General features: G+C 37.5%; 1 protein-coding gene across 3 annotated transcripts in view; it reads right to left on the reverse strand.

Annotated features, from left to right (window-relative positions):
- The window catches only part of GRIN2A (glutamate ionotropic receptor NMDA type subunit 2A), a 197,004-nt gene that overhangs the window by 83,347 nt on the left and 96,829 nt on the right, over positions 1–16,828 (reverse strand). For all 3 annotated transcript variants that reach the window (XM_084536885.1, XM_084536884.1, XM_084536883.1), the window contains exon 4: positions 3,527–4,119. In XM_084536885.1, the coding sequence (XP_084393011.1) occupies positions 3,527–4,119 (593 nt within the window). The remainder of the gene's footprint in view (positions 1–3,526; positions 4,120–16,828) is intronic.

The following is a 16,828-nucleotide window of genomic DNA, read 5'->3' on the forward strand; positions in this document are numbered from 1 at the left end:
TCTTCCTAATATCCAACCTAAACCTCCCCTGGCGCAACTTTAGCCCATTCCCCGTTGTCCTGTCACCAGGCACGTGGGAGAACAGACCAACCCCTTAGGTCGGTCTACAGGTACCTAAGGTACCTGTAGAGAGCGATAAGGTCACCCCTGAGCCTCCTTTTCTCCAGGCCGAACAAGCCCAGCTCCCTCAGCCGCTCCTCATAAGACTTGTTCTCCAGACCCCTCACCAGCTTCGTTGATAAATAATGGAAACAATGCCTGGTGAGAGTATGAAACCACAGCCTGCCCAGAGCTATTTGGTCAGCTTTCTAGTCTAACACCTTCACTACCAAAGGTAAAATAAGTCTCCAAATCCCATATATTATTTGGTTGTAATTGGAAATTGAATGTAACTAAACGTAAACACAGCATGGTCAACAACTGACCATGCCTATGGACAGGCACATCTTGCTTTCCAGGAGAACAACAGAGCAACAGCTTTGTCACCCCTCATCCATTCCTGTAAAAATCGGAGTTATTGTAAATGTTGGGAGATGTCACTCCCAGGGTGTTATGACTTTTAAACACAATGTGAATACACTCCTAGACAAAGCAGAAATTTCTATTCATAAAGCAGCAGAACTTTCCATGACAACTGGCAGGATAATTTTGTTTTACTGTTTGTTTGTTTTTATTTTTTATTTATTTATTTTTTTTTTTGGAAAGAGGGCAAGAGAGAATTTGTTCAATTGACATTGCATTAGCGAACTTCTAATTCTATCTATCCTGCTGTGGTGGTGCCAGTATTTCACGCAATGATATTTTTCTGTCTTGGGTGATTCTAGGTCTTCCATGGTTTGGAAAAGAGTTGAATCAATACATATGCATTTAAAATTTATATATATATAGTGTTGGAAACAATATTTTGGATTAAATCTTTAATTCATATAGAAACACTATTTTATGTATAGATATCGGAAATTAACGTTGACTGGATCATCTCAAAAGCTAAAGCAAACTGGATTTTTTCAGGGTCTGGTCTGGAAAACCAATGAAAGCATCTTAGAATTGTAGTGGCAGGAAGAATAATTTATGTGCTTCAAAACATATATATCTTCAAGTTAATTTAATACTCAAAGGATTTAAGAAAGAGGGAGGAGGAGCTTTCACTTCAGAGCTTCCTTTACATAGAATTTCTTCATAAGTGGAGATGAACCTTGCTATCTAGGTGTGGGAAGCAGCACATAAAGCATTACCTACCTCCATTTACACACAAATTAGCTATTATGGCATAGCCTTAGAATACTATACTGGGTTTAAAGCTGAATTTAGACTGTCATTGTAACAGATGAAGTCTAAAATCCTCTTTCCTGCTCTATTTTTGAGCTTGATTTTCCTCAGGCATCACCTTATAGGGCTACTTTCCTGCTCTCCACCGAGTGGTCTGCCCCTGAGTTTGCCAGCAGTGCTCCGCTGTGTGACCCCACTTCTCCTGCATGTTCCAAGCATGGACAGGGAGGCCCAGTACAGCAATTATTTTAGCCCTTTATCATTGTAAGTATGCTCTGAAATCCTTTCTTCAAGTTTGTTCCTTAATACAGCATCATATACATTTATCTTTTAGTTTAAAATACAAAGCTGCACTCTCTGTGGCCTTAAACTGTGAAGATGACATTTCAGAATAAAACCCCAATTTAGGCATTGATTTCTAGAGGACACTTTGACCTTCATGTAGGAAGAAAACTGCAATTGAGGAATGAGGAAAAGAAAACTCAATTAATTTATTTTATTCACACTGGCATGGAGAGACTGGTCAGCTCCCAGAGATTACTTAGCAGTGCTAAATGCTTGCATAAACTTGCTTTTCTTGCTGATTATATGTGACAAGAATAGTCTTGGGGAGTTATTACATAAGGAGAACTATTTGAAGTTTATACATTCTAGTGTAATTCTGACATTTCTAAATTAAAAACAGCCTGTTTCTTGTTCCTATGTTGTTGGAGTAGCTCAAAGCATCTTCTGTACGTTCTCACATCAGTGCTTTGCATAACAAAAAGACTTTATTAACTACAGTGCACTATATCCAAACAACGCCTATTAATAATTTCTGTGTGCACCATGCACTGCACACTGCAGAATCTCCTGGTGAAGTCTCATCTCACTACCCTAACACTTGCAAGCCCTGTTCTTGTAGTCATACACATTTAATGAGAAAAAATGATTGAAGAAAGACAGCTTGTGCTGAATGCCTAACTCAAATCTACAGCTGTGCACTGCCAACCCTGTGGGGTAGGAGCCCTTTTCAAAACAGGTTCAAGTTGTTATGGTCTGTCCAACTGGACCTCTGTATTTTAAGCACCAACACTTGTGATGACAGAACACTCTAAGTTTTATGGTTTATGAAATACATGTATGAAATGTTAAAATCCATTTACCTGTCAGTATTTGGCCTCTAAGAGAGCTTCTGAAGAATGCTGTGCCTGAAGATGCCGTTTTCATAGAAAACAACAACTGTTCCAGGACATTATACAGCAAACAACTCCTATTCTAAGTATGCATGTACAGCTCGGAAAATTAAAAACTTCCCATAAACTCCTATATGAAATTGGCACTGAGTTTCCTTCTTGTGGCAATTCCAAACTCCTTTTCTGTAAAGTGCTGCATCTGGACTATTCAGTCAAAACAAATATAATAAATACTGCTTCATAACTTTCCTATGATATATTACAAAGAGTTATAAAAATATGCAAGATTCCCTTTACTTCCTCTCACAAAACATATAAAGAAATCTATTTCTGTGGCATGTATTATGCAACATTTTGGATACAAGTAATGAGGAGTACTACTTCCAATGGGGATATATAAAAGGCCCAAGATAATAAATAAATGACAGAGAATCCCGATTTAAACCTTGTCAGTTCCCATATGACAAACTGTTTTGAGGAAACTCCTATACCAACTTGGATTAGTGCAGATGAAGTTTTACAGTTATTCTCGTAAAGGCAACAAAAATTAAATCCTCACAAGCAGAAGTGACATATTTCAGTTCCGGTTGTAAAAGCTGCCTAACTAATCTAATGCTTCTACAATTTCCAGGGACACCTCCTTTACTGCTTTTTTCCTTTCTTTCAAAATGTTACCAGCTTCCTGCAAGTGATAGTCCCAGAGAAACTGTCAAGGCCTTCATAGCATTTTGGAAATTGAATTCATAGTTAAGGTACACAATGGAGCAATTTTATTAACTAAGTTTCATACCCCCTAACACTAATTTCTATTGCCTTCTACATCAGGCCCAGAGCAGTGTCTATTCTCCACAGCACGTAACATCATTTCCATGTGCACAGTAAGCATTGTGGCAAGTCTTGAGTGAGCATTGCACATTCTCTTGGAACATCTGAAAATCATTGCTTAAAAAGAGTGTGACAGGATCAACAAAACAAACAAAAAAACATTATTCTCCTTCAAGAAACATATAATGGCACTAGAATGGAAAAATATCATGGTTCTGTAGGAAAAATAAACAAATAAATAAGACAGTAATCCTTACTTGTGCAAGGTGTGAGATGGCCGGTCGTTTTTCTCCAGTTGACCATAGCAGCTAGTTTTTGCTTCAGGAATGAAGGAGTATTTTTCCAGCATGGCTGATGCAGCAGTGGCAATAATCCCAAGGCCGTCCCGCACCCGAGCTTCTAAGCTGTAGTCCCACTCATCATAAGATGCTGAAATGAGTCCTGAAGGAAACTCCTTGGGGGTGATTTCTGTGTTACCACTAACCAGGCTGGGAACTATCCAAAAGAAATCATAGCCAGTAAGGCCCAGGGAGCGAGCCTCATCCAGTATGTAGATAGCTTCATCTTTGGAGCAATACAGCAGGATGACAGATGAATGAATTTTCTTCAGCTGAATTTGCGTCTTGGCATCTCCAAAGGCAGTATCAAGTACGATGATGTTCTGCATGTCCCAGCCCACAAAACTATTTTCCACTGTGGTCTTAATGACATTGATGAAGTCTCGATATCCAGGGAAGGTCGTGGTCACCAGAGAAAACACGTGCCAGTCATAATCCTGCATAATCTTCAGCATGACAATGGCCTCCTGCTGGATAGAAGCCCCAAACTGGAAGAACGTTGACATCACATCCTAGAATACCAAATACAGCGGAAGATTACTACTTTGGGACAAGTCTAAAAAGAAGAGAATCTCTACTTCTTTTTTGGGTCCATTGTGGCTACCAAACTTTTGCTGTATTCAAAGACTTTTCTGTGCCTTATTGTATTCATATCATTAATAACCTATGCTGATCATAAGTGAGTACCACAGCAAATTAAAATATTTGCCAAAGAGTATGAACATATATTTACATAGGAAACTGACCCAATAAATTAATATCAATTTTCAGACACAATGTAAATAAATTGCAATGTGCATGCTGTACAGATATGAATGACCTCTGTTACTGCCAAACCTAATGTCTGAGTGATACTTCACTTCCCATAAGTCCGTATTGGTGGACACTGCCAAACTCCACAGAACTATTTATCGTCCCCATGTGCCAAGCTCACAAATTCTCACGAACTCACTACTGCTCATGCTCCATTCAGATCACATGGCCCATCGATGCCTATTGTAGAATTAACAGGATGGTACTCCAGGGACAACCTGCAAGCTGCTGGTGTACTCATTAAAGGGCTGAAATGGGAGAAAATTCAAACAATGATCTCTTAGTCTGTAACTGGAAGCTGCATTGCCTTCCTGAGGGATACAGCTGTGCAATCAATTTGCTGCACAACTTGTTTCTAATATTTGTCTTGGGCTTTTACGGTATTCACAGCATTCTACATGGCTTAAGGGAAGGTACCTCTTATTTTAACAACCTCTGTCAAAAATAGGGACACATATATTTTGTGGGCACTAAATTTAAAAAGTTTTCAATTGGTCTATTTTTGCCATGTTGCAATAAGTTCTAAATTTATTTCTGAATTTTGCATTCTGGATTTATACACATTGCAATTATTAGAGTATCAGTGTATACACCTTCTTTATTTTCAATTTACTTCAGTATTTTTTCCAGACCAGCAGAGGCAACTTATATGCATCATACATGAAATTATTCTATGCATCATACAGAAATTATGCTGAAAGAAAAGTTTATCATTTAAAAAAGGAACCAATCATATAAGATTTCTTAGGTAATGTCCTGGTTTCAGTTAGGAGACAGTTGGTTTTCTTCCTAGTAGCTGGTGGAATGCTGTGTTTTGGCTTGGGATGAGAGGAGTGCTGATAACATGCTGATGTTTTAATTGTTGCAGAGCAGTGCTTACACCAAACCAAGGACTTTTCAGCTTCTCACTCTGTCCTGCCAGTGGGCAGGCTGGGGGTGCAGCAAGAGCTGGGAGGGGACAGACCCAGAGCAGCTGACCCAAACTAGCCAAAGGGGTATTCCATACCATCTGGCGTCATGCTAAACAATATAGAGGGGTGGCTAGCTGGAGGAAGAAGGGCCAGACTGCTCAGGGTTAGGCTGGACATTGTTCAGCGGGTGGTGAGCAACTGCACTGTGTTTTGTACACATTGTTATTAGTAGTACTTGTTTTGTACACATTTTGTACTATTATCATCATTATTGTTATTACTATTTTCTCTGTCTTAATAAACTGTCTTTATCTCAACTCACAGGCTTCACTTCCCTGTTTCTCTCCCCCATCCCAGAGAAGGAGGGGAGAGGGTGAGCGAACGGCTGTGTGGTGTTCAGCTACTGGTCGGGTTAAACCACAACAGGTAACCTTTAAAGGAGAGAGATTTTAACTCTATTACTAACACACAGCGTGTTTAATTTCAGTTTTATGAATGCGGTTGTGAACTGCTATCCTTTTGCAGGTGAGGAGAACAGAAGCAGATTAATTGACTTAGGTTTCAAAGGAAGGTGGTGTTAAACTTACAATTATTAGTGGGAACAATAACTCAGCTCTCCAAGTTCTGGCTTTTATCTACTGAAATCTATTCACAGGAAACTGAGTGCCTGTATGTTTTATTTTAATAGAAGATGAGGAGTGTTATTACTTTCAGAACATTAAGAACCTGACACCAGGATTTTATATAGCTTAACAGCAATACCAGTCTTGCAACTGGTGTCAGACCATGAAGACTGATGTCGAAGGTATAAAATACACATCACTGGTGGTAATGAAACCATCTGCTGTAGCACATTTGTCACATCAAAGGCAGCATTCTGAATGCCAGTACCAGATTTCACAGAATCATAGAATATCCTGAGTTGGAAGGGACCCATGAGGATCAATGAGTCCAGCTCCCAGCTCCGCAAAGGACAACCTACATGCTAGATAAACCAAACAGCTGAGAACATTGTTCAAATGTTCCTTGAGCTCAGGCAGGCTCGGAGCCATGACCACATCCCTGGGGAGTCTGTGCCAGTGCCTCACCACCCTCTTGGTGAAGAACCTTTTCCTGATATCCATCCTGAACCACCCCTGTAGCAGCTCCATGCTGTTCCCTCAGGTCCTGTTGCTGTCCCCAGGCAAAAGAGATCAGCACCTGCTCCTCCGCACCCCTCTAACCATTTTTGTAGCTCTTCTTCAGACAGACCCTAATAGTTTTATGTCCTCCTTGTATTGTTGCATCCAAAGCCCCATACAGTACTCGAGGTGAGGTGGCACCAGTGCTGAGTACATTGGGACAATCACTTCTTTCCAACATTAAGCTCTTCAGTGCTTGATAGACCTCAGGATATGGCTGGCCCTTTTGGCCCCAGGGCACACTGTTGACTCATACTGAGCTTGCCAACCAAAATTCCCAGATCCCTCCCTGCAGAATGGCACACCAGACACTTGTTCCCTAGCCTGTATGTACATCCAAGAACAATAAAAGTGCAGATACAAATATCACAAGCCAAATTCTCCTCTGAAGAAATTCCACGTAGCTCCACTAAATTCATGTGATGCTTTTATAGCAGCTGAAGATCTGACTCTATGTGTTTACAATGATTTTGAAACAGATGTTAGACTGCAAGTAAATTCTAGCTTTAGGAACCTTAGCAGATATTTAAACACCTATGAAGAGAATATTCAAAGACACATTATCCACTATGCTTAGCCAAAAAAAAAATAAAAAAATTTGTGAAGAAAACAGCAAATAATTAAAACTATAAGGGATTCTAGAGTTGTATCTTTAAACACCTACAGAAGTATTCATTTGGGATTTTTTAAAGCTTCACATTCCTCCCAAAGAGTACAATTATTACTTTGCTTTATACAGACTTAGTATTTTATTACACATGCAAAATCTAATTGGTACTTTTCTATATTCAGAAAACAAACTGAAATGATGTTTGTAAAAAAAAAAAAAAATCAGCTATTTTCATTTAACTGTCATCTCATCACCCATTAAAGTCATTTCTAAAGGAGGAATATAGATGTTATATCAAAGGTGCTTTCGATGTACATCAAATGAATGTACTTTTTCTTTTGGCCCCATATTTTGAAATTATTGGTGGAGGATACAAGAAAGCTATACCAGTTACCCAATAAAAGAAACTTTTATACAAAGGAATTCTGTAGATAAATCTCAAAATATGAAAACCCCTAGATGTTACACTGATATGAGCAAAAATTTAGTTAGTAGTAGTTATGGAAATTATTAAGAAATGCTTTATTCAAACTGACTTGATTTTTCTAGCTTCTTAGCTGGATTCTAGCACAGCATTGTAAACAAAGAAACAGCAATGATAAGAGAAAGAAAAGAATAAATGAAAATTTTATTTTCTTCTATCTTGCACATTAACAGTTTATAGCTATACTGAGCAGTCAGGCATTGGAATGGGTTGCCAAAGGGAGTGGTGGAGTCACTGTCCCTGGGGTTGTTCAAGGAAAGGTTGGACGTGGTGCTTAGGGACATGGTTTAGTGGGTGACGGTGGTAGTAGGGGGATGGTTGGACCAGATGATCTTGGAGGGCTTTTCCATGGTTAATGATTCTATGATTCTGTGATCTCCCAGTATGTTTCACACCAAAAATAAGGAATCCTTCAACTGTTTTGTTGTTGCTATTGTTTTAACAGTATTCTTGAATTTTGTATACAATGTAAAATTGTCATTACAGACCATAATTTCAACATTCCCATGTTCATGCACAGGACAGCAGCTCTCTTTAGAGCTGTCATTTGACAGATTAGTATATTAGATTAAGATGCTTTTTAATTAGTGTACTGAGCCTATAACTCAGTCGCTATCATCAGTATTGCACATTTAACTTCCCTAATTCCAAGAAATTACATGAGTATTTCTCTCAAAACCACATCCTCAGCTATATTCATGCCATCTTAGTTTCCAGCTCCAGCTTTTTCATGAGATCAGCAGGGCAGATTCACTGCTGCTGTAACAGCAGAGGTTAGCCCTGACCATGGTTTATGGCTACTGGGGGAAAAGCTGCAATAGTTGGTTGGTTAGAGAAAGGAATGCTTATATAAAATACTATACTACTTTTATTAAATGAAAATGAAATGCTAAACCAGAACAAAATTGGGGTCAACTTAAGACCAAAATCAAGTTTCCACTCGGTGGGCTTGTAATATTTCTATTTAATGATATTATGACAAGAAGCAAGAAACAATATGGAATATGGTTTAAAAAGCAACCCATGGGATGACTTTATTCAGTTAAAAATATTATTATTACTATGACACAACAAGTAAAACTTTAAAGATATCTTAATTACTTCATTCTTTCTCACTCTATATCTTCCAAAGAGAGATAGAGAAATAATTGTTCTATTTTATGCCACTGTAATGCAGATATTCTGTTTTTATAACAGTTTTAAAGCATGTGGTGCTAGGTCTACATATACAGTGCAAGCTGTTTCCTGTTTAATGAATTATAGTAGATATTTGGCATTCTTATGAAGACTGAAAAATTTGAAAAACAGAGATTAGTCATGAATTTAAGCTGAATAATTTCACATCACATCAAAAATATCCAGAAGGAAATTACTTTATGAATCTCAAATGTAGGTGAATAATATATCTTGCAGTGCATTACCTTGGTACCATTTATACCAGACTACTTGAAATGATGCAATGATTCCCAGGTAAAAGTGAGGTGAATTGTGTTTAGATGTGATTAATATCCAGGTTTCAGACATACAGTCTCTTCCCTCCATAGAGACCCATAGAAAAATTTCTGTAAATGCAGACACCAAAATAGAGGAGCTGAAAGGAAAACCCTTCCTCTCAAGACACCCTGCACACTTTTAAAGTCTCAAGTTATTACATTCCTGTCTCAATTCATTAAGAGTATGGAACATGCAATTCCCAACACAAACATCTCACAGAGGTGCCCAGGGAGAAAACTCCCCCATTATCACCATGGGACCAATTTGGTGGGAAATTATACAAAACTATGTACTTCCAGGCAAAACAGAGCAACATGTGACTGTGGAAATAATTTAGTAATTACTAAAAAGAGCAGAAGACACTTTCTTCCCTAGGACTTGTCACTCCACTTCCACACATGGCAAGGCATGCTGCAGGATAGGCAGGGCAGGAACTCTATGGCCGAGGATAGATTTTATGTTCTCCAAATCTGCCCACACATACCTGTGAAGATTTTGTGTGTTCCACAATTTGGTACTGAGAAGATGAATACTCTCTGACAGAGCTAGAAAAAGGATGGAAAATTTCTTACCATGTAATTTAACTGTGCAAATGCAGAGCCACAAAATAGTAAAGGTCAACAGAAAGGACGAGTGGAGGGCTTTTTATTTTAAAAGTTTGCTCTGGGAGAGGAACACTCAAGTTAGAAAAGGGCAGTAGCAAGCAAGGGAGTACATTATGGCTTTCCTATGTCTGACATGTCCCCTTTTATTATTTCAAGGAATAAATATCAGAGAAGCATGATTGTCAAAGATTAGCACCAGATTAATCAAGCATGTTCTCTCCCATCTCCTGAGGGAGCCTGCAGGGATTCATTTTGTATAGGTTTCTTTATTTTCAGGTCCTGGTTTTATCCTAAGAATTTCACTAGATAACATTTTTTCTTCATTAAATCTGCTTAATTATAATATACTTCTTTGGCTTATCAGGTCCTGCTACAAGAGTCAATGTTTGTCACTGATTTTACATTTACAAAAATTAGCAAATAAATACCAAGGGATGGAAACAGGGTTTCTAACGATCATTGCAGAGTCCAATGGTTTTTAATCCTTTACATTCTTCAAATACTAGTGTCATGTCTAATGAATTTAAAGTAACTCAACATGCCATCACGCTGAAACAGCATAACGTAATTATGAAAGATGACTAGTTTTGTATAGAGGTCATGAACCATTCCCTAGGCTGGAACGCACCAGCTGGGTCTTCATTCATGGACTGCGCAAATATTGGAAATTGAAGTCTCAGCCTCAGCTCCTGGTCCACCACGATCAGGGAAGAATGCTTTCAAAGACTGAAATTACATCAACAAGCCTCTGACTGAACCTGATTAAGGGGGAAAAAAAAATGATGTGAAACAGCGGGGATTTTCATGTTACTATTTGATAAAAGATTTATTCTCAAGATGTCCCCTTTCCAGATAATTTTCATCTTCCACTATTACAGAAATGGCTTACACTTATCTCAATGAAGGAGAGAAGAGTTGACTCATGTAGTTCTGTTAAAAGCAGTGTGTAGCTGGCTGCACCATAGCTACTTGGATGAATGATGGCTCATAGAACTTCTGGAGTGAAAGAGAATCCCAACACATAAGTAGTACAGAACAGATGCCTGCATGAAAGATAAGGGAGGACAAATATTTCCTGAATACAGATCAGTCCCTCTTTTACCCATGCGGGTCCATGACATGGTGCTGAACATCAAGGTGAACTGTTAGCACTAGCCTAATATTTCTAATTTTTGGAGAAAAAGAGATTTGTACAAGTTCTGTACTTTCTCTAAGTATTTCACCGTGAAAAATATGGCAACATATAGTATATCCATTTTTTAGCAAGAAAGAAAGATTTTATGCCATATATTATAGCAGAGTATGATTTCTCTTATGCCCCTTGTTGTAATTGCAGATTAATATTTTGCCATTTATCTAATTTAGATATCTTATTTTCTCATGGTATGTACAACCAGTATCCTTATGCTTTATTCATGTAATTAGTCAGCACTGATACAAGTAAATGGTTTCCTGAACGGTCCAGCGAGACATAATTTTCCATGGGAAAATGACTTGAAATTAGCCATTTTACGGAACACCTGAGTTATTTGGAGAGCTCTTGAGTCTGTCCCTTCAGTGAAAACCCTACAAACAGTTGTTATGAATGACTAGGAAATGATCAGGAAAGCTGATGACTTTTCAAAGACAGAGAAGACCATTGCTGGGAAGTTACTCCAAAGACATAGGGGAAAGTAACAGACTTTTTGATGTGTGGAAACATTAATCTGCCAACAGTTCACATTTGATGCATCACAACAAAATTGTGACAGAGCTAGAAGTAAATGAGGTCCTGTTTCTTATCATGTTGCTATGCAGAAAAAAAGTTTAGAATATGCTGATGATGATCTGTTCTGTATGGGTTACCTACCTAGATGAGGCAAATAATTCGCACAAAATGATGCTATAAAATTAGGTAGAAAGAAACCTGAATGCATATCAGAAGGTCTTGAAGTGTTGTTAGCTACCATGATTTTACCACAAAACTTTCAAAACAGAGGAGGGGAACCAAAGGTCCACCTCTGGTGTCACGGGATCACAATAAATAAATAAATAAATCGTAAGTACAGTGGTTTTATTTAAGAATTTTTCCAGTTCTCATGGTTGTAGGGAAAAGTATCAAAATGACTCCAGAGCACATTAGGGTCTGACAAACCCAACAGCAGGTAACTTTACATCCAAATCTCTTTAGTTTCCGGGCTTGGATAATAAATTTTTACAGTTAAAGACTTAGGAGCAGCTCAGGATTACATTGCTTCTATGTACTTTTGCTGAAAACAAAATGATAAAATCCCAGATTTATTTTCAGAAACACAAAAATGCATTTTGCAAACTCATAGAAATCTTTTCACCAGGTAACAGAAAAAAAAAAAAAAAAAAAAAAAAAAAAAAAAAAAAAACAGTAATAGAGGGCACCAAAAAGCTCGTGAATCAGCCTGGTGCAAGTCCAAGAAATCCAGCAGGCATAAATGCAGATGTTTCAGGAAGGAAAGTCTGAATAGCTTTCCTCTTCTAGTACTGGTATTTCATTGGAACTCACATAATTTACCTCCTCTAAAAATAAAACACCATAAAAATGTAGGATGAATGAAGGATATCAGCCAAATAAAGGTAAGTAGATGAGCCACATAAGTAAATAAAAAAAATATCTTGGGTCACAAACTATTCACACCCAATATCCTCACTCTCTTCTATTCACACTAGAGCATTATTTTCCAATATTCATGTTGCTTCTTATCAGTATTCAGATACTACATATTTTGCTAACAAAACAACATGCTGAGCTATGTGGAAATCCAATCTGTAAGCTATTGAGAGTTATCTATCAAATCAGTTAGTTCATTTACTTTCAACCACAGCTGCTCCTATAAGGCCATCAGAGATGAGCTTCTTTTGATTCATGGGCAATCTGGAGAACCTTAGCAGATATAAAAGTAAAGCATTTAGTTTAAAGCAGCTCATATGACTTCTTGGAGCAGACGTATAGTTCTAATTATAAATCTTGAGAACAATCCCATTGTTAATGGCCATGCTTAGTGAAAGCAACCTTATATAAGGTTTAACTGTCTGATTTTAAAATGAGACTGTGACAGGCAAAGTTCAGTACAAGTAGATGGATCAGACACAAAGGATGACTTCAAAATTTCCAAGGGGAGGGGAGGGAACATTTTATCTTCCTTTTTCAATAAGAAGTGAAGTGTGCTGATCTGTATTTTTCTTTTTAATTTTTCAACAAACAAAATATCATTCTAAGATTTTAATCATACAGATCTCATTGCCCCAAAGAGTTACGTCTTTAAAAAGTGTAATGCCCAAACTTTGATTAACAGCTTTTTACAACACCAACCTAATTTATTTTTTTCCAAAATCAGCCACCCAAATCAATCTTGCTCTAACCTAGCCATAAGATTAAACATGCACGCAATTTACTGTGTGCCATCCACAGAACATGCTGGGACAGAATCCAATTTGCTTAGCATTTTAACAATCTGTTATATTAAAGTAAGTTGATTTTAAATTTTGTTTGTTGTTTTTGTTTAACGGTAATATTTTATGTGTTTACATTACTATTGCCATGGAATCAAAAATACATGTTGCTCAAATAGTTTATGGAAATTTTCAAGAATCAATGCTATGTGGAAATTCTTCCCTGGAACAAACTTTCATTCCTGCTTTTTGATATCTTATACACAAACCATTTTACGTAACTGTAAAGTGATATCACATAGGGTAATTAAATATGTACCTTAAACACCCAGCCTATAGGAAAACTGGTTCAGAACAAGGGGTTTAGAGTGCTTGAGGACAAGTAGGATTTTCAGTTAAAATTTTGTATCTTATCTAGTACAAGTATTGCACAGTAAAATTCTGCATAACCAACTGCTTGCTAATGCCTCACACATCAACTCCTTTTACAAACAGTTTTTTTTGTACAGTTTCTACTGTTGTTCAGAGCTTTAATACCCACACAAACCAAATTTATTAATCCTGTAAACAGAATCAAAACTTCACTTACCCATGATCCCATTAAAATACACTATACTCAAGAATCCAGTCTTAAATTCAGAATCTGTAACAATTTGTCATTAAATGGCAGCTGAACCAAGCCAAACAACCTGATTACTATTGTGTAAGTGCACTAAGAGTGCATAAAAGCCATAAATTATATAGAAAGATATGCATAATTAAATATTGATAAAAATGCCTGAAGACATCATCTCCTTATCTGAAAACATTTGGTTTCAGATGAATGCTAAAATACTTCTCACTTGTGTTGGGATGAGATGCCAGAAAACCATTAACTAAGTCATTTCCATACATCTACACTTTAACAAGTAAAAATGAAGGCAACAAACAACCTCCCCCACCACCCCCTTTCACCAAATGGTGAGTATAAAATATTAAGCAAAAAAGGACAGTTTATTTTTTTATTGTGTGCTTGTAACTCTGTGCTTTTCCCCTGTGAGCCAGGAGTGTAGGACTGGCCACCTCTGTGCACCTATTTGGCCTTGGCCACATTGGACTGAGGAGAGAAATCCAGCAGCATGAGGCTAGCTGACAGGATAAAGACATAGGCAGATGGGTAGGAAATCTTTTAAGAGAAAGGATAAATGTAGTTCAAGGAGCCACTCAGAACAGCTACAGATTTGTAGGAGATATCCAAGTAACAGAGGATGACAATGATAAGACATGAGATTCAAGATCCCTCTTGATCTCTTCAGGAAGGGAGACGCATTTGGGTTTCCCAGGTAGTTTAAACAAGAAGAGGTGTGAACTTGATTCATCTGCCTTTGGAAGGTAAAGTCACAAAAACTTCACAATTTATCCAAAACATGCATGCTGCTTTTAAATTCTCCAAGAAGGAAGTGATACTTTAAAGTACTCAGAATGCTCCTCTGCTCTGATGTACAATCAGCAGATCTGAAGAGCGTTCTCAAGGGAAATACCATTTATGCTTATCTTCTTTATATTCTCACTTCAGGCATATTTGGCCTCTGGGCAAAGCTACATCTGCTCTTCTGTTATGCTAATAGAAATTACATGCTTTCTCAAAGGGAGTGATCAGCTCATGGCAACAAATACCTTTTTCCATTCTACGTGTAATAGCAGCAAGTCAGAAGTAACTTCAGTTACAAAAATTCTAAGATGAATGATCTGTATCAATACTTACATATCAACCTAGCTTGAGCGGAGGGTGGCTAACTGTGAATCTTAGACTGAATCCCACTGATGAGAACATAGCCCAAAGTACCAGCAATTCATCATGTTCCTCTCATATTCATTTAAGAAACTTTGAATAATCATAGTTCAAATCACCCTTGCTGAAACAAACAAACAAAACACAATGGTGTTGGAAAATCTCCAGTACTCAGAGCTCCCACATCCATATGAGAAGGAAAAAAGAGTGGTAAGGAAGGCTCAGCTATACGTAGATACAACAGTTTTACAGTATCAGTGTGCTAACCAGACAAGGACATGGTGCACACTATGACGGATGGTAAGTAAGACAACAGAGATATGCAGAAAAAAAAAAAAGCGTTGCACATACTTCTTCCAACTACCCACACAGTTCCACACCTTTGAGCTGAAACTACATTTTATTTTTGGCATTCTGTTTAAGGATGCATTGATTTATTTAGTTTCAATAATATCACACATCAACAGCTTTGCCAAGCATAAGCATAAGCAAATAATATTCTGGGCAGAAAAGCTTTACCTACACATATTCAAGTCACTGAGATTTTTATGCAGGCAGTAAAACTATTTCTTGTATCAAATAGCACAGTTCAAGTTACTATTCGTTAGTTAAGTAGAAGCAAAATATCTTTAAGCATGTTTCTGATTTGCAATAAATATCAGCAGGAAAGCAACTTCAAGAAAGGAAATGTTCAAACTGCTAAGCTTAGGTCCTTGCAAGGCACAATAATTCTTTCTGGGAATGCTTTCAGATTTGACAGTCATACTAGATAGAGCAAATACTGCGCTGCTGTAGCAAATTGAGTATCTCATTTATAGCCATAAAAAATAAAAACCATGTTTGCACAATGTTCAGTACAGTACGAAGAGGAATGAAGCTCTCTTCTTTAGCCTGCACAATAATGTTATACTTTGAAGAGAGTGTCATGGTAATCCTCATAATGAATATGACTAAGCAACCATACATATTAGTTAGGTTGATGTTTTTAATGCCAGAAATTTCAATTAGTTGCTCTTTACAACACTATGCATATAGCTATTTACTGAAAAGATACAGTACCACACAATCAGTGACTTCAATAGATTCATATTAAACATATCCAAATAAGCTTCAGAGTTGTTCTAACATATGTAGGAAACATGAAAGCTTTTTAACTAGTCTCAATATAGACAACAACAGATAATAGATTTTTTCAAATATTCATAATGCAACTAAATTGTAAGTGCTCTCCCATCTGAAGTCAATGGGAGCTCAAGGTGATCAGCAGCCTACATGGGTGGAGATGTTCACACAGGAAGGAGAGTTTGTGAGAGTCATGTGAGAGTTTGGCTGTGCCCATTTTATTTACACTGCTACATGAGTCCCAAAAAAAAGAGGTGTTTAAGTACTCACTTAACTGAAATAGATTGTCTACCAGTATGAAGTGTGGGCACTTGCTCATTTTCTTTAATGGGCCTGTGCACCAAAGGAATTTAGATGCTTGTTAAAGTTGCAGTTGCAAATTAGATTTCAATATAAAAGGCACAAGGAGTTGTGCTTTGCCTTAAACTCATATATCTTGATTTGTCTCCATGCGTGTCCCCTAGTGCCATACTCTAGAATAACATTTCTTAATTTACAGACTACAGGATTGCTAATGTTTTGCAAGTCCTTTAGAAATAACCCATGGATCTTTCACTGTCCAAAATCCAGTCTGAAAAATTAATACCGAGACCTGAAAGCAGCACCCCAGCCATCTCCATCCAATACTTGCTATTCAGAGCAGGTGTAACATTTCACTATGATCAAAAAATTATTAAAATACAAACTTTAGGTCTGATCTTCAAACTTGTCATGGCTTACTGTCACATGATGTGACCAAAAAGAAAGAGAGAAAGCAGTGACATTACTCTTTGCAATATACTCCACCAAAGGAAAACTCCTGGAATAAGGCAGAAAAACAGAGCT

This window comes from Aythya ferina, assembly GCF_964211825.1.
Source record: "Aythya ferina genome assembly, chromosome: 15".
NCBI lineage: Eukaryota > Metazoa > Chordata > Aves > Anseriformes > Anatidae > Aythya > Aythya ferina.